Source organism: Mastigoproctus giganteus, chromosome 2 (assembly GCF_048544385.1).
Source record: "Mastigoproctus giganteus isolate SK-2022 chromosome 2, ASM4854438v1, whole genome shotgun sequence".
Classification (NCBI taxonomy): domain Eukaryota; kingdom Metazoa; phylum Arthropoda; class Arachnida; order Uropygi; family Thelyphonidae; genus Mastigoproctus; species Mastigoproctus giganteus.
Genome location: NC_143576.1, coordinates 259606929 through 259626785, shown reverse-complemented (window position 1 = coordinate 259626785; position 19857 = coordinate 259606929). Strand labels below are relative to the sequence as shown.

Sequence of the window (19857 nt, the reverse complement as noted above, 5' to 3'; positions counted from 1 at the left end):
CTGGACAGGTATTTCGAACGAATAGAGGGGTGAAGTGGAAGTGGTTATTTTTTATTTAATTTTTTTACTTTATTTTTTTTTTTGGCTGATGCTGCATAAGCTTGCTTTCTTGCATCAAATGCCTCTACCAATGCTAATGCTAACTGGTGCCCTTTACTTATTGGAGGCTTGAAGTGGTGGAACCCATGCTTAGTCTCCAGAGCAAAGCTCAGGCAAACCCCCACCAACCCATCTCTTCCATCACGCAGTATAATTAATGTCTTTTGAGGTTATGATTGGCAGCATGGCAAGATCTATCTTCCTTACATTTTGAGAGTACAGCTCTAAAATGGTGTTCACAGGCTGGCTGCTAGATAGTCCACTAGACCGAACCTACTGGTAACACTAGGAGGCTTCTGGATCAGCTAGTGTATATTCTCATTGCCCCTGCTCTGCCAGACAGTGACTGGAGGGGGTCTGATTCATGTATATGTGGGGGGGGGGGAGTTTTTCACGGCCACCTGTCAAGGAACTAGATATATTCTTGCTGTGTGTACACCATATCCAAAAATTTCATTACTTCAAACATGTCCTTTACTACTGAATTGCCAAACTAATAGAACAAAGTTATTCACAAAAAAATCTAAGCCTCAGAAACATTTCATCCATTTAACTAAAATTTGTGGTCTCAGTTCCAATCTCAAGGATATCCATTTCCAGTTGCAGTCTGCCAAGCCCCAAGTAATTTTTCTGACAGAATCTCAATCATCAATTGATTCAACCACTGCTCATCTCAGTTGTCCTAATTATTTGCTGCATGAGTCCTTTCACTTCAATGGTAGAATTTGTGCATATGTCTACTCTGGTATTCCCTGCCAGAGACAGTAATTTGGAATCTCCTCTTTTCAAAATTCTCTTCCTTAAAATCTCTCTACCACGTTTTGTAAAATTCTTTTGTTTCTATCGTTCTCCCAACTCCCAACCCAGGCGTAATCTTTTCCCACAGGAACTAGTAGATGTTGGTTGCTCTATTGTCAGGGAAACGGGGAACATGGTGCTGTACCACCTATCCTGTAAAAAGGATAGGTGGATATATCTGCCAGGGGCAAAGGTTGATGACGTTGTAGAGTGGATATCATCTTTTAAGGGCACAAAAGGTGATATTGTTGTATAAACGTTGGCATTAATGATATTAAGAGAGGAGACCGGCAGAATTACTTAACAAGTACAGATCACAGTTGAAAAAAAGCTGTGAATTAGGGTTGAATTTGAAAGTGTCTGCAATTCTGCCCAGACACGATAGGAGGGAGTATATGATGAGAGCCTTGTCGATCAATTCGGCCCTGGAAGGACTGTGCACGGCTCAAGAGATAGATTTTTTTTCAGCCAGGTCTGCACTTGTTAACAGCAGAGACTGCTTCTACAGGGAAGGGATACACTTAAATAGAAAGAGTGCAAGAATATTTGCTGATGCTATCGAGGCATTATTAGGTGGGTTGGAAAACTGCTACCTTTTGAGGATATAAGTACTAATAGATTAACAGTAGCCACTAGCAGAGGTGAAAGTGATTCTTGCACTGCTTCTATTGGAATGAACAGCAGACTGGAAAACAAGATGCAGGGTATTTCGGAGACTGCTGGGAATTATTGCGGTACAAGTAAACACATGGGTTGTGTTAGGGTAGTTAAGAATAGGAACAGGTGCATGTATACTTGCGTGTACGCCAATGCTAGGAGTTTGGTAAATAAATTTGATGAATTTGAGGTATTGCTCAAAACATCAAAGGCAGATATTGTTGCGATATCAGAGACATGGTGTCACACAGATATAAGGAATGCAGAACTGGAATTCGGGGAGTACAATGTGTACAGGAAGGCTAGACAGGATAGGAAGGGAGGAGGGGTTATGCTATCAGTTAAGAAACATAAAATCCAAGGAAGTGAAACCAGTTGACATCGCAGTGTCCAGTCAGTTTGGTGTGACATAAGCATTGGGAGATCAAAATTGAGAGGAGTGTGCTATAGGCCTAATGACTCTGATGAGTATAATAAGAAACTGTACAGGGAAATAGAATGGGCCAGTAAATCAGAGAGTCTTATAATTGGGGATTTTAATTTCCCAGATGTTGACTGGAATTTGTGGGTTGGTCACTCAACACTAGCAAGGCTTTTGTGGATTTATTGGATGACTGTTTTCTACATCAGCATGTTCGGGAGGCAAACTAGAGGGAGTAATATTCTTGATCTGATTATCAGTAGTGGTACTTCATGCATTAAGAATCTGCAGATAAAGGAACCACTAGGTGACAGTGATCACAGTGTGCTGAAGTGGGATTTACTCAAAGAGATAACTACCATCAGGAGTAAAGGGAAGGATTCTTGGTTTCGAAAAGGCGACTACGGTGGCCTGAGACAGCATTTAAATTCTATATGGTGGGACTAACTGATGATGTTACCAACAGCAAATTCAAAATGGGAAGCATTCAAAGAATTAATCTTGGAATGCTACTAGGCTTTACATACTAACTAAGAAATATTGTTCAAGGTTTAGGCCTAAATGGATGTCAGACTAATGAGACATATGGCAGAAAAGAAAAATGCATGGGATACGTATAAATTAATGGGTGACATGGAAGCTTATGATAGATATAAGCTGGTCTGTAACCAAGTCACAAAGGAGATTAGGCAGGCAAAGGCAGATGAGAAATCTTTGGCAAAAGATGCAAAAAAAAAAAAAAAGAGTTCTTTACCTATGTAAACACTAGAAGAAAAGGAATGAATCAGATTGGTTCACTGGATATTGATGGTTCAACAGTTGAGGATCCTGCTCAGGTGGCTAACAAACTAAATGTGTATTTTGCATCTACATTCACACACGAGGAGTTATTTAGGAAGGGGAATGCCAGAGATGAATTGAACTCTGGCAGTGAGCTAGATGATTTTGTAATAACTGAGAGGAAAGTGGAGGAGTAATTGTTGAAGATAAACATAAAAAAGGCGCCCGGGGTAGATGGGATCTATCCAGTTATATTAAAGGAGGCAGCAAAGGAAGTAAGCAAACCCTTAGCCATAATTATGACTCAGGGGAGGTACCCATGGACTAGAGATGTGACCCCTATTCACTAAGGAGGATCAAAGGGCGACTCAAGTAATTATAGACCTGTTAGTTTAACTTCTGTTCCAAGGAAATTAATGGAGGCACTGGTTAAAGAAGCATTGCAGGATCATCTAGACAAGACTTCAGTTATAGCTTGGACACAGCATGGTTATAGCATGGTTTTGTTAAGAGGAAGTCTTGTCTGACCAGATTAATTGATTGGGTATTATTATGTAGTCTTGTTTGATTGGGTATTATTATATAGTCACAAAGGAACTGGATGCAGGGAATAACTTTGATATCATATATTTGGATCTTAGAAATGCTTTTGATACTGTTGCACACATGGAAGACTGCTGCACAAATTGGAGCAGTGTGGCATTGGAGGCATATTGCTGCTATGGATAAAGGGATGGTTGAGTAGAAGAGAAAGAGTGGTTATCAAATCAATGGACACTTCTCTTCATGGACTAATGTTATTAGTGGAGTCCCTCAGGGTTCAGTGTTGGGTCCATTGTATGCTGCTGCAACAGGATCTAGAAAAGTTGAGCAGATGGGCTGAGAGGTGACAAATGAAGTTTAATATTGACAAATGTAAAGTACTACATATGGGAAGCAGTAAACCCAGTGTAACGTATAAACTGTGTGGTACTGCACTCAGGGTGGTAGAGAATGAAAAGGACTTGGAGGTATTTGTGCAGGCAGATATGAAGTTTTCTGAGCAGTGCAGACAGTCTTCAAGAGTAGCTCATGGTGTCTTGTCAATGATATACAGGAATTTTTCTAGCAGGGATATGGAGGTGATTATCCCCTTGTATAAGGCAATGATCAGGCCCCACCTTGAGTACTGTATACAGGTCTGGAGGCCTCATTTTAAGAAGGATTTAGAACTGTTGGAACGAGTACAGAGAAGGGTATCAAAATTAGTGAATTTGGTGGAAGAGACTTCCATCTTTTGTTGTCGAAGTATAGCCTAAATAAATTTAAGGCTGAGCTTGACAGGTATTTAGAACGAATGGAGGGGTGAAATGGGAGCGGGCTTTTTTTTTGGATGATGCTGTATTGGCTTTAGCATTAGCATTAGTAGAGGCATTTGATGCAAGAAAGCAAGCTTATGCAGCATCAGCCAAAAAAAAAAAAAAAAAAAACCACTTCCACTTCACCCCTCCGTTCGTTCAAAATACCTGTCCAGCTGAGCCTTAAACTTATTTAGGCTATCAACCTCCACCACAAGGGATGGAAGTCTGTTCCACCAACCAACCACCCGCTGGCTAAAGGCAAATTTCCGCACGTCTATCCTACATCTGTCTTTCCTCAATTTGAATTTATGCCCTCTCAGGTGATTATTCTGAGCTAGAGGAAGAATCCCATCAGCATTGAGCATGCTTAAACCATTCAAGGCTTTATACACCTCTATCAGATCACCTCGCTGGTGCCTAGTCTCCAGACACTGTAATTTGCAAAACTTAAGCCGTTCTTCGTAAGAGCACCCCTTTGTTCCATTCACTAATCTTGTTGCCCTTCTCTGTACTCGTTCCAGCAGCTCTACATCCTTCTTGAAATGAGGCCTCCAGACCTGTATACAGTACTCTAGGTGTGGCCTGACCATCGCCTTATACAATGGAATAATCACCTCCATATCCATGCTGGAAAAATTCCTGTATATCATTGACAATACTCCATGAGCTACTCTTGCAGCCCGTCTGCACTGCTCAGAGAACTTCATATCTGCCTGCACAACCACCCCCAAGTCCCTTTCATTCTCTACCACTGTCAGTGTTGTACCACAGAGTTGATACGTTGCTCTGGGGTTGCTGTTTCCCATGTGTAGTACTTTACATTTGTCAATGTTAAACTTCATTTGCCACCTCTCAGCCCATCTGCTCAACCTTTCCAGATCCTGTTGCAGCGGCATAGTGTCAGTAGTGTCCTTGACAACCCTGCCAACCTTTGTATCGTCTGCAAACTTGGACATTAATCCCGATATACCATCATCAATATCATTTATAAATACAGAAAACAATAATGGACCTAACACTGAGCCCTGAGGGACTCCACTAATAACATCAGTCCACGATGAGCAGTGTCCATTGATTACCACTCTCTGTCTTCTCCCCCTCAACCACCCCTTTATCCATAGCAGTAATTTGCCTCCAATATCACACTGCTCCAATTTGTGTAGCAGTCTTCCTGTGCAACAGTATCAAAAGCCTTTCTAAGATCCAAGTATATAATATCAAAGTTATTCCCTGCATCCAGTTCTTTTGTGACTGCATCATAGTATCCAATCAAGTTGGTCAGGCAAGACTTCCCCTTAACAAAACCATGCTGTGTCTGAGCTATAACTGAAGTCTTGTCTAAATGATCCTGCAGTGCTTCTTTAACCAGTGCCTCCATTAATTTTCCTGGAACAGAAGTTAAGCTCACAGGTCTATAATTACTTGTGTCAGCCTTTGATCCTCCTTTGTGAATTGGGGTCACATTTGCACATTTCCAGTCTATGGGTACCTCCCCTGAGTCCAAGGAAGCTCTCATAATTATGGCTAAGGGTTTGCTTACTTCCTTTGCTGCCTCCTTTAATATAACTGGATAGATCCCATCCACCCCGGGTGCCTTTCTTGTGTTTATCTTCAACAGTTTCTCCTCCACTTTACTCCCAGTTATTTCAAGATTCTGTAACTTACTGCTAGAGTTGAATACACCTCTGGCATTCCCCTCGCTGAATAACTCCTCATGTGTGAATGTCGATGCAAAATATTCATTTAGTTTGTTAGCTACCTGAGCAGGATCATCAACATCAAGAGGACCAATCTGATTCATCCCTTTCCTTCTAGAGTTTACATAAGTAAAGAACTCTTTGCTGTTTTTCTTTGCATCCCTTGCCAAGGATTTCTCGTAATCTGCCTTCGCCTGCCTAACCTCCTTTGTAACTTGGTTGCATATCAACTTGTATCTATCATAGGCTTCTGTGTCATGTGTTAATTTGTAAGTATCCCATGCATTTTTCTTCTCTGCCATATGCCTCATTAGTTCATCTGACATCCATTTTGGCCTAAACCTTGAACAATATTTCTTAGTTGGTATGTAAAGCCTAGTAGCTTCCAAGATAAGTTCTTTGAATGCTTCCCATTTTGAATTTGCTGTTGGTAACATCATCAGTTGGTCCCACTGTATAGAATTTAAATACTGTCTCAGTCCATCGTAGTCGCCTTTACGGAAGCAATCACCCTTCCCTTTACCCCTAATGGTAGTTACCTCTTTGAGTAAATCCCACTTCAGCACACTGTAGTTCATTTATCTGCAGATTCTTAATGCATGAAGAATCACTGCTGATAATCAAATCAAGAGTATTGCTCCCTCTAGTTGCCTCCCGAACATGCTGATGTAGAAAACAATCATCCAATAAATCCACAAAAGCCCTGCTAGTGTGTGAGTATCCAGCCCCCAAATTCCAGTCAATATCTGGGAAATTAAAATCTCCCATTATAAGACACTCTGATTTACTGGCCCATTCTATTTCCCTGTACAGTTCCTTATTATACTCATCAGAGTCATTAGGCCTATAGCACACTCCTACTCTCAATTTTGATCTCCCAATGTTTATGTCACACCAAACTGACTCCACACTGCACTGTCCAGCGATGTCGACTGGCTTCACTTCCTTGGTTTTTATGTGTTTCTTAACTAATAGCATAACACCTCCCCCCTTCCTATCCTGTCTATCCTTTCTGTAGACGTTGTACTCCCCAAATTGCAGTTCCGCATCCCTTATATCTGTGTGACACCACGTCTGTGATATCCCAACAATATCTGCCTTTGATGTTTTGAGCAATACCTCAAATTCATCAAATTTATTTACTAAACTCCTAGCATTGGTGTACACGCAAGTATACCTGCACCTGTTTCTATTCTTAGCTACCCTAACACAACCCATGTGTTTACTTGTACCACAATGGCTCCCAGCAGTCTCTGAAATACCATGCATCTTGTTTTTCAGGCTTCTGCTCATTCTAATAGAAGCAGTGCAAGAATCTCTTTCACCTCTGCCAGTGGCTACTGTCAATCTATTATTCTTTGTCTCCCCCCAAGCTAGCAGTTTTCCGACCCACCTAACACTGCCTCGATAGCATCAGCAAATATTCTTGCACCCTTTCTATTTAAGTGTATCCCATCCCTGTAGAAGCAATCTCTCCTGTTAACAAGTACAGTCCAGGCTGAAAAAAATTCTACCCCTTGAGCCTTGCACAATCTTTCCAGGGCCGAATTGATCGACAAGGCTCTCATCATATACTCCCTCCTATCGTGTCTGGGCAGAATTGCAGACACTTTCAAATTCAACCCTAATTCTCGGCTTTTGTTAAACAGTGACCTGTACTTGTTAAGTAATTCTGCCGGTCTCCTACTCTTAATATTATTAATGCCAACGTGTACAACTATATCACCTTTTGTGCCCTTAAAAGATGATATTCGCTCTACAACGTCATCAACCTTTGCCCCTGGCAGACATACCCTGGTCCTATTCCACCTATCTTTTTTACAAAGCATGTTCCCCGTTTCCCTGACAATAGAGTCACCAACAACTACTAGTTCCTTCGAGACCAGCGCATTCTGCCTTGGGGGTTGTCTCTGTGTCACGCGATGCCCAAGTGCAAGCTCTGGCGTTGATGTGGGCAGCTGAGAGCTTGATGGGCCCCTCATTTTAGTTTCTTCGAGGGCATCCACCCTGTCCTTCAAGCTCTCATATAGGCCCAAAAGAACGCCGAGTTGTTGCCTGATATCGATACACTCCTTGCATCGCGCACACACAAAGACATCCCCCTTGGCAGTATCATGTCCCGTACCCAATTGCTCTGCAAACATCAAGCAAACAGTGCATTTTATAAGGCTGTGAGTCAGAGGACAACTGGCCCCCTCAGTTCTGCTCTGAGCCACAGCACTTCCATTAGCTTGAGCCTTTTGCTTTGCTGCTCTAGTCTGAGTCATGATTCTATTAATTTATTAATTAATTATGTTATATTATTAATTATATTACGTTTGTAATCTAAGTCGTTATATGTATTTATTTAAACGTACAATTTAACTGCTAACGAAGTTCAACTAACGCTATCTAGTACGGTATATAACCTACGGCTTGCTTTCTTGCATCTTATGCCTCTGCTAATGCTAAATGACCAAGCCATGTAAATGGATAGAAATTTAAGTACAACACCTTCATATATTTTTTTAAGTGTGTTGTTCATGGAGTAGCAAACTGAAACTTCAGTCTAGCTCTAATTACATTTCAGACAGTGATAATACTGCATAGAAAGTTGCGAATGGCCATGCTAGGTTAATATGCTTCCTAGTATTTTTCATTGCATCCATCCTGACATTTGATTAGACAGACAACATTAATCTTGTAATCCTGTATGGTATTCTGTTACCAGTATACCATACAGTATTATAATAATATTATAGTGATTATTCATTGATTCTAGAACCACTGTTCTAGAATCAATGAATGCTAGGAACAAATCCTCACTGTTTAACACTGGTGACCATTACAGTTAATACTGGGCTTATGTGCAGCTGCCCTATCATTGAACCCAAAGCTATGCAGTTTCCTATGAAAATTTGACATGCTAACTGATTCCTATGGGACAGGACAGGAAGGGAGAAGGGGTTATACATAAATTTTAAGGAAGTGCATCCAATTGACATTGGCAGACAATGCAATGTTGAGTCAGTGTGGTGTGACATAATTACTGGGAAAGGGAAAATTAGAGTAGATGTGTGTTATAGATCTAATGACTCTGATGAGTATAATGAATAATTGTGCAGAGAAATAGAGTGGGCCAGTAAATCAGAATGTCTTGTAATGGGGATTTAACTTTAGAGATATTGACTGGAACTTGTGAATTGGTCACTCGCACACCAACAAGACTTTTGTCAATTTATTGGAGGACTGTTTTCTACAGCAGCATGTTCAAGAGGAAACCAGAGGAAGTAATGCTCTGATCTGATTACCAGCTGTGATTATTCATGCATTAACAATTTGCAGATAAAGGAACCACTGGGTGACAGTGATCACAGTGCTGATGTGGGATTTACTTAAAGATGCAACTACTATCAAGGCTAAAGGGAAGGGCTTTTGCTTTCATAAAGGTGACTACAGTGGTAACAGACAGTTTTTAAATTCTATACAGTGGGATCAACTGATGATGTTACCAATGGTGAATTCTAAATAGGAAGCCTTCAGGGACCATCTTGGTGGCTATGAGGCTTTTCATACCAATTAAGAAATACTATTCAATATTTAGGCCTAAATGGATGTCAGATAAATTAATAAGGCTCATGACAGAGAATAAAAATGCATTGGATGCATATAAATTATCAGCTGACACAGAAGCCTACGGCAGATATAAGCTAGTCTGTAATCAAGTCACAGAGGTTAGACGGGCAAAGGCAGATTACAAGAAATATTTGGCAAGAAATGCAAAGAAAAACAGCAAAGATTTCTTTACTTATGTAAACTCCAGAAGAAAAGGGATGAATCAAATTGGACCACTTAACCTAGATGGGTTGACTATTGATAAACATGCTCAGGTAGCTGATAAACTGAATGAGTATTTTGCATCTACATTCCCATATCAGCTAATATTCAAGGAGGGGAATGCCAGATGTTTATGACACTAAGAGGGAGCTAAGTGATTTTGTAATAACTGAGAGCAAAGTGGAGGAGAAAATGTTGAAGTTAAATATAAGGAAGGCACCTGGGGTGGACAGAATCTATCCATTTCTATTAAAGGAGGCAGCAAAGGAAGTAAGCAAACTCTTAGCCATAATTATGAGAGCTTCCCTGAACTCATGGGAGATCTGCAAATGTATCCCCAATTCACAAGGGGGGTTCCAAAAGGTGATACAAGTAACTATAGCCCTGTTAGTTTAATTTCTGTTCTGGGGAAAATAATGGAATCACTGGTTAAAGAAGCATTGCAGGATCAGCTAGACAAGACTGCAGTAATATTCGGACACAGCGTGGGTTTGTTAAGGGGAGGTCTTGTCTGACCAATCTGATTGGATACTATGATGTGGTCGCAAAGGAACTGGATGAAAAAAATAATTTTGATATCATATACTTGGATTTCAGGAAATCTTTTGATACTGTTGCACATGGAAAACTGCTGTACAAATTGGAGCAGTATGGCATTAAGGGCAATTTGCTACAATGGATAAAGGAATGGTTGAATGGGAGACAATGGAGAGTGGTAATCAATGGACACTGCTCTTCGTGGAAAAACTAATGTTATTAGTGGAGTTCCCCGGAGTTTGGTGCTGGGGTCCATTGTTTTGTGTATTCACCAATGATATTGATGAAGGTATATCGCACTTAATAAGTTTGCAGATGATACAAAGGTTGGCAGGGTTGTTAACGACAGTAAAGACTATGCTACTGCAACAGGATCTAGAAAAGTTGGGCAAATGGGTTGAGAAGTGGCAAATGAAATGTGGCCAAGGGAAATGTACCAACTGTGTAGTCCTACACTCAGGGAAATAGAGAAGGAAAAAGACCTGGGGGTAATTGTGTTCAGTCAGATATGAAGTTTGCTGAGGAGTGTAGATGGGCTGCCAGGGTAGGTCATGGAGTCTTGTCAATGATATACAGCAATACCCTGCATAGCACTGATAATTGGTACCGAAACTGTTCCGTGTTATGTGAAACTGTGTTGATTGAGTTATAATGGGTTTTAACTGAATATGTACCAGAGAAATAGTCTATACACAAATCATAATAAATTATAAACATTTTGCACTTGATAGCCAATTAAAAGAATTTGAAATAAACAATATTGCAAAAATTTAATTAATGGAAAGGTAACATCATGAGATGAGGGGGGGGGGAGGAAAAGCTTTCTTTATTTAGGTATTTTAATAATGAAGTCTGGTGAAGTAGTCTCTTCTTTTTCTCAGTGTACGAGTGTTTGTAGCATCAAATTCCGTCTTGTAAAATTTGCTGTATCGCCAAGCATTGCTAAGCAAGGTAGTGCTGTATAAGAATTTTGCTAGCAGAGACAAGGTGATTATCCCATTATATAAGGCAATGGTCAGGCCAAACCTGGAGTACTGGTCTGGAGGCCTCATTTTAGGAAGGATGTAGAGTTGCTAGGATGAGTACGAAGAAGGGCAAGAAGTTTAGTGAGAGGAACAAAACAGAGAGAGGCTTAATTTCTGTACATTGCAGCACCAGGGACTAGGCACCTGCGAAGCGATCTGATTGAGGTGTATAAGGCCTTGAATGGGTTGAGCAAGCTGAATGCTGATGGGATTCTTCCTCTTGCTCAGATTAAAAACCTGAAGGGGGACAGATTCAAACTGACAAAAGACAGTTGTAGAATAGATATGCACACATTTGCCTTTAGACAGCAGGTAGTTGGTTGGTGGAACAGACTTCCATCTTTTGTTGTGGAAGTTGATAGCATAAATAAATTTAAGGCTGAGCTAGACAGGCATTTGGGAACAAATGGAGGGGTGAATTGGGAGGTTTTTTTTTTTTTTTTGGCTGATGCTGCATAAACATGCTTTCTTGCATCGTAAGCCTATACTAATACTGATGCTAATTATCTGTTACCAAATAATCATATTCCCAAGAGGAGTGAAATGCATACTTTTTAATTTTTTGTTTCTTTTCATTTTATGCATCGTATGTCTCTAATGCTAATGCTACCAGTCAGCCTGACAAGACTGCAGTAATAATTCAGACACAGCATGGGTTTGTTACTGGAAAGTCTTTGTCTCACCAATTTGATTGGATACTGTGATGTGATTACAAAGGAACTGGATCCAAAAAATAATTTTGATATCATATACTTGGATTTCAGGAAAGCTTTTGACGCTGATGCACATGGAAGACTACTGTACAAATTGAAGCAGTATGGTGTTAAGGGCAAATTGCTATAATGGATAAAACAGTGGTTGAGTGGGAGATGACTGAGTGATAATTAATGGACAATGCTCTTCGTGGACTAATATTATTAGTGTAGTCCACCGAGGTTCGGTGTTGGGCCCACTGTTGTTTTGTATATTAATCAATGATACTGATGAAGGTATATATCAGGCTTAATGTCCAAGTATGCAGATGATACAAAGGTTGGCAGGGTTGTTAATGACAGTAATGGCAGTGTGCTACTGCAACAGCATCTAGCAAAGATGGGCAGATGGGCTGAGAAATGGTTACTGAATGTTAGAAGTTTTAGCATTAACAAATGTAAAGTACTGCATATAGGTAAAAGTAACTCCAGAGAAACCTAAGTGTAGTACCAACTGTGTAGTACTACACTTACGGTAGTAAAAATGAAAGACCTGGAGTAATTGAGCAGTTAGATATCAAGTTTTCTGAGCAATGCAGACAGGCTGCCAGAGCAGGTAATGGGGGTATTGTCAATGATATATGATATACAGGAATTTTGCAAGTAGTAGTAGTAATAGTAGTAGCAGTGGCATTTGATGCAAGAAAGCAAGTGTATGAGCTTATGCAGCATCAGCCAAAAAAAAAAAAAAAAAAAAAATCACGCCATTCCCTCCAAATGCCTGTCCAGTTCCTTCTTAAATTTATTCAACCTATCAACTTCCACAACGACAGATGGAAGTTTGTTCCAGCAATTAACCACCCGCTGGCTAAAGGCAAATTTCTGCACATATAATCTACATCTGTCTTTTCTTAATTTGAATTTATGCCCCTTTAGGTTCGTAATCTGAACAAGTGGAAGGATCCCATCAGAATTCAGCGTGGTCAACCCATTCAAGGCCTTATATACCTCAATCAGATCACCGCGCAGGTGCCTAGTCTCCAGCCACTGCTATTTGCAGAACTTAAGCCTCTCTTGGTAAGAGGATCCCTTCATTCCCCTCACCAATCTTGTTGCCCTTCTCCGTACACGCTCAAGTAAATCTACATCCTTCCTAAATGAGGCCTCCAGACCTGTACGCAGTACTCAAGGTGTGGCCTGACCATTGCCTTATACAGAGGGATAATCACTTCCTTTTCCCTGCTAGCAAAATTCCTATATATCATTGACAAAACCCCATGACCTGCCCTGGCAGCCTGTCTGCATTGCTCAGAAAACTTCATATCTGACTGCACAATTACTCCCAGGTCTTTTTCATTTTCTACCACCTTAAGTGTAGTACCACACAGTTGGTACGTTTCTCTGGGGTTACTTCTACCCATATGCAGTACTTTGCATTTGTCAAGGTTAAACTTCAGTTGCTACTTCTTAGCCCATCTGCCCAAATTATCTAGATCCTGTTGCAGTAGCACACTGCCATTACTGTCATTAACAACCCTGCCAACCTTTGTATCATCTGCAAACTTCGACATTAAGCCTGATATACCTTCATCAATATCTTTGATAAATATACAAAACAGTGGACCTAACACCGAATCCTGTGGGACTCCACTAATAACATTAGTCCAAGAAGAGCAGCACCCATTGATTACCACCCTCTGTCTTCACCCACTTAACCATCCTTTTATCCATTGTAGCAACTTACCCTTAATACTATTCTGCTCCAATTTGTACAATAGTCTTCCATGCGCAACAGTGTCAAAAGCTTTCCTGAGATTCAAATATACGATATCAAAATTATTTTTTGCATCCAGTTCCTTTGTAGTAGGGAAAAGGTGATTATCCCTTTGTATAAGGCTATGCCTTGAGTACTGTGTACAGGTCTGGATGCCTCATTTTAGGATTTAGAGTTGCTTGAGTGAATACAGAGAAGGGCAACAAGACTGGAAGGGAACTAAGGGGTCCTCTTACCAAGAAAAGCTTAAGTTCTGAAAACTGCAGCAGCTGGACACTAGGCACTTGCGAGGTGATCTGAACGAGGTGTATAAGGCCTTGAATGGGTTGAGCATGCTCAATTCTGATGGGATTCTTCTGCCTGCTCAGATTACAAACCTGAGGGAGCATAAATTCAAATTGAGGAAAGACAGTTGTAGAATAGATGTGCGGAAATTTGCCTTTAGCAAGTGGGTAGGTGATTGCTGGAATAAACTTCCCTCTGTCATTTTGGAAGTTGACAGCTTAAATAAATTCAAGAAGGAACTGTACAAACATTTAGAGGGAATGGATGTGTGAAATTTTTGGCTGATGCTACATAAGCTTATACGCTTGCTTTTTTGCATCACATGCCTCTACTACTACTACGACAGATTTTTTTATCTTTTTAATCCCCCTACTTATTGGTTTTTGGATGTTCAGACATTCACAGAATGTTGACTGATATGGCATCAAATTATCCTACACCGAAAGAAGCACTCATCCATGATCTACATTGGCTTTAACATACTTCTGCTACTGCTGTACAAGCAAACTCCCAAGATTTATAATGATGTGATAGTGTTTCCAGGACGTACCCAATATTCATGGAGAGGTATCACATACACAGCATAAATGTTACAGAGCATAAATGCAATAAAATTCATACACACAGCATTCAAAATGTATAATTCTCCAAAATCGGGTTTTTTTTTTTTGAAAATTTCACAAATAAAAAACAATACTCCAAAAATTACTCATAATTACTCCAAAGTAACATGTTTTCTGATGTCAGTCAAATACCATGATGAATATATATATACAACTACTGTTATTGCAAACTGTATGTCGCAAACTTGAAAAGCAAGCAGTGTTTTTTGTTTCACTTAATATTGCAATGTAATGCTAGAAATCACTTTTTTACTTTAATTGCATATACAATTCTTAATTGTTGGATTGTAATTATGGCCGACCAGGCTAGCCGGGTGGGTAAAGTGCCTGCCTGGCAACTCAAAGGTCGCGGGTTCGATTCCCGCCTCGGGCTTGGATCAAAGTACTGCAAAAACCTTGGGAGGTGCATTATGGCCACAGAAGCCTATGCGCCAACAACTACCAAAAAAAAAATAATAATAAAAAAATAAAATTGTAATTATAATGTTTTACTCATCTCTTGAAACTTTCCTGTGGTAGCATGTTGTTCTTGTTTCGGTGTATCTTTTTATCAAGAGCTACTCAAGTGGCACAAGAGCTACTATGGCCATACAAGTCCTTCAATGTTTCTGGCAATATTATCATTTGAGTTCAACAAAAATTTTAAAACTTTTTGTTTGAATTACTGTATTTGTCACCTTACAAGATGCACACTTTTTTTCCTTATAAATACCTTAAAAAAAAAATCACTGTATCTTAGAAGCTGAAAGTGGCAATACAGCACATGCACAAAACCAAGAGTTAACGTATAGTAGTTAATGGATAGTTAACTACTCTATACATTAGTACACTTTTCAGTAATTATTGGATATGAATTATTGGATAAGTAAAGCAATGGATGGCACTGAAGATCATTTATTGTATGAGAATGACAGTGATACTAGTGAAGATGATGATAACGATGATTATTATGTTGAGGATAATGATGATCAAATCAGTAATGAATCTGAAGAATATTAAAATAATAAAAGTAATAATTTTATACCTTTCTTTACTGGCTTTTGAGTTTTATTTTTATTGAATTTTAAATTTATTTAAATTGAATTTTAAATAACAGAATTTTATTATTTGCTTGGATTCATAGGTACCAGAACGGCTTCAATGAATTATTGGCAAGGAGACAATTTTTTTTTTTTTTTTTTTAATTGTATTAACAATAAATTTTTGAAGTTTTTTTTCTTAAATTTACCATTCCAAAATTAGGATGCATCTTCCACGTCGCAGCATTTTATAAGCCAACAAATACAGTAGGTAAATTTATGATCCTTAGTTTTGAACAGGTACAGACAATGATTTGCTTCAAAAATAAAGAATTTACCAGATTAGCATCTCCTATTATATGTTGCAGTGTTAAAGAAGTGAAGAAGAATTGAAGAAGTGACAGGAACTTGAAGGTTGTGTATGAATTCAGTTTACAGATGAGTACAGTCTTACAAGATATATTTTAATGCAAATGGAGAAGGCAATGTGAACATCATGAGAGATGAGCTAAGCATATGTGACCAATGCATGCCTGGAAGAGAATAATTTCCTCTTTTTTATTAATGCTCTACATTTAATCTACACGATTTTATTATTTGCTTGGATTCATAGGTGTCAGAACAAACGAATTATTGACAAAGACCCAATTTTTTTTTATGATTTAGAGAATGTAGGAGCTGCAGCTACTACAATTATTGCATAACCTGAACACAGCCAAGGAACATGTTGGGCAGACAACTTGTGTAGTCGAGACCCGCTATTTTTTTTTTTAAATTTCCTGGTGAATTTCACCTTCAGACACGGTAATATTAGTAGTGTTTGAAAAAAAAACGCACATACCTGTCAATTAAAGATATAATGATGTTCTTACATTCACATTTCACATTTTGATTTGTTCTAGCCAGCAACGCCACGATCATTCGGGAAATTCAAATATATGGAGTGATGCATTATATAATCAAAGGGACCAGCCGCTTGTTTTTTGCTGGCAAAAAACAAGCGGCTGGTCCCTTGTTTTTTGCTGGCATAATTAAAATGCATATATGATCGTACATTTTTGCTGTTTTCAAGTTAATAGTTTTTGCTGAACTTTAAAGGTAGGAAATCAAAGAGAAAAAAAAAAAACATTCTGTGTATGTATATTGAGAGTTTCAATTTTGTAGATTGAGTAGAAATGTTAAAAATAATTGGTTTCTATCACAAGGGCAACTTTCAAATTAGGCTTAAAAAACACTGGTCCACATAACAGTTAAGAAAGTTGTGCAGTGTCTGAAGTTGAAATTCATTAGAAACCAAGGAACATGTTCTATATGAATATATTTCAAAAGTGTGTTAGTGAAGGGCACAAATATGCAGGACATACAATCAACTCATAACACACTGTTGCATTGAAATAAAAATAAATTTCTGAGACAACCTTGTCTCCTCTGCAGACAAAAATGTCTCAGTTGGAGCTGCTTGATTTGTGAACTTTGCATTTTAGTTCACAAGTCCAGCAACTTGAAAGATAAATGACTCGAATAAAATTTTAAAAAAATATGATAGAATAAAGGATTTCTTCATCTTCAGCCCCATCCTGTCAGAAACAAAAGGCACCAATACCCAAAACTGTTTAGCATTAGCTGAGGTATATGATGCAAGAAAGCAAGTTATACAGCATCAGCCAAAAAAAAATTCCCATTTCGCACGTCCAGTCACTCCAAATGTTTGTCTAGTTCAGCCTTAAATTTATTTAAGTGTTATAGCACTAATTCCGCCCTTTCCTTTGTTTTATAATTACGGTAAAGTAATGACTTAATTTATCATACCCGTTCCTACCTAGATATCTTCCAAAACTTTGGTTTAACAATAATTTTGAGTTCCAAATGAAGAGTATAAAGCAGATTAAATATCATTAAGCAAGAGCGCATGTTTTTCTAAAGAAAATGGTGAAATTAGTCGCTATAACTGTGCGATGGAGATGTGTTAAGAGCCTGCAGTTGTTAGCTAGCAACAGCTATTTTGGTTCGCCACTCACAAGTTCAAAGGGACAGATTTCTATAAACACCAGAAAGATTCGCTCAGTCCGAATGTAAATGAGGGGGTAAGTAACAGTGATACTCGTGTGAACAGACATCTAAGATACCTCTCAGCCCACGTATACTCTGCATAGATGTGAGCAACAGCTTTACCATTACCTAAAAAGGAGATATGGAAGAGTGGCTACAAGTGTTGCCGGAATATTCGTTACATGGCGTAATGAGTGGATGATTAGTTACCCCTTTTTTGACTAAGTTTTTCCATCACATGCTGACCGAGTGCCTTCAGAATGGGATCTCCTCAATAAGAGAAAAGTATTGAATAAACAATGTGGGAGAGCTTGGAACATAAAAGCGGATCCCCTGTAGGGCATAGGGAGTGGGAGTTGGAGTGACAATTGGAGAGTCGGCCATTAGTAGGAGCTGAGACCTCAATATCATGGAAGAAAAACACCAGAGAGCCAAAGCTCAGGAAGAAGCAGTCTTTCTGTTGAGACAACGCCCAGAGCCGCCCGAAGTAACTAAGAGTCAAGGACTGTTAGCTGATCGAGCCAGGGTGGTATTTTGAGCTGGTAAGTCGAAATGATATAAGTATGAAAACGTTAGTAAGCATGATGATGAAAATGGTTTCTTTCTAGTTCATATAACTTGTGTGTCTTAAATGTAAAACGTAAAAGTTTGTCTATTAATTGTTTGAATATTTTTGACAAACATGAAGTGTCATATTATGACTATATTAATGGAAAGAGTGAAGTATGTAAGTTCTTTCTTGTAATAAACCCTGTTATGTTTTGTGTTATAAAGGTTTCTTTTTCTCTGCCAAAACCTCTCATTCAACCATAAAAATAGTAGAGCTAAGCGTTAAAGTATGGTTAGAAGTTAACTGCGCCGTCGAGTTGATTATCTACATAATTACTCAATGTTAATCACAATGCGAAAGTCCAAACTGCAGAATGGAGAGGGGAAGTAAACTTCTCCCTCTTTATTCTGAGAGGTATACGAGACTTTGTCCTATAAAAAAAAATCACTAGACAAAAACAGAAGAGTGGAAGGTGATACCAGACAATACCAATAGGCGAATATGTTAAGTTAAAAATAAGATAACCAAACAGAAAACAAAATATCCTAACTACACTAAGAACAAAAAGTATGAGTTACACCTAGTCTGGCTATATCTTTGCGGCCACACCCTAGAGCCCCCGAATGCTAGAAGAGTACTGAGGGGCGAGGTAAAATAAGCTATCAACTTCCACAACAACAGATGGAAGTCTGTTCCATCTGCCATTTCATGTTGTTTTACATGGCATCTCTTCTGTAATATCCTTTATCACTGTCTAACTTGTCGTCCAAATCAGTTATACCAGAGAGGTATACAGGTCACTAGGATAGCACAAATCAATCTTTCTGGACTATAAACCATTCACTCATAATTCTAACATTTCCATTTTCTGAAGCTGATGTGCATGCTTTCACTTAAGCCACCAATGATTCTGTCTCTGCAATAACAATGCAACAGAAGGATTATAAATTCTCACATTAAAAGCTCCTTAAACAATACCAGCCCATCTGTAATATTAGTAGTGTTTGAAAAAAAGCACATACCTGTCAATTAAAGATATAATGATGTTCTTTACATTCACATTTTGATGAAGTTCTGCACAAGCTTTAAGAAAGTTGTGCAGAGTCTGAAGGTGAAATTCATCAGGAAATACCTGGATGATACATTCCATTAGATATTCTTGTGCAATGGGATCACGACAGCTCACGACTTGTTCTAATATACCTGGTAGGACCACCTTCAGAATGATAAATTATATTGTGTTAGATCATCAAAATTACAGAATTCATTTCTTGCCATTACTTCAATACAGGTACAATCATTTAACAATACAGTAAAACTTCATTACAATGAACTCACAAAAACATGAAATGTTTTATCGTACTGAAATGAATGAATTTCATTCTAATGAATATCATCAAATTATTGTACTAAAAACAATAAACAATTATTATTCATTAGGCTTGGTATTTTAGCTAATAAAAGTTTACTACCTGTAATTTATTCCAATGTACCACGGGAATTGCCCAGAATAATGCAATACTAATTTCAATGTGACTAATTTTGACATATGCAAAGCCAGTTATACAGGGTGTCTCAAAAATATTGGTACAAACGTTTAGGGGAGGTAGGTAACATCTAAAGGAATGTAAATTGCATAGGAACCCATAATTGGAAACGTCACCATAAGTCGGTAACACAGCGGTGTTCATCAGT

General features: G+C 38.7%; 1 protein-coding gene across 1 annotated transcript in view; it reads right to left on the bottom strand.

Moving 5' to 3' along the window:
* The window catches only part of Vps35 (Vacuolar protein sorting 35), a 298912-nt gene that overhangs the window by 203766 nt on the left and 75289 nt on the right, over positions 1-19857 (bottom strand). Inside the window, exon 6 of the mRNA XM_090389880.1 lies at positions 19185-19378. Coding sequence (XP_090246006.1) covers positions 19185-19378 — 194 coding nt within the window. The remainder of the gene's footprint in view (positions 1-19184; positions 19379-19857) is intronic.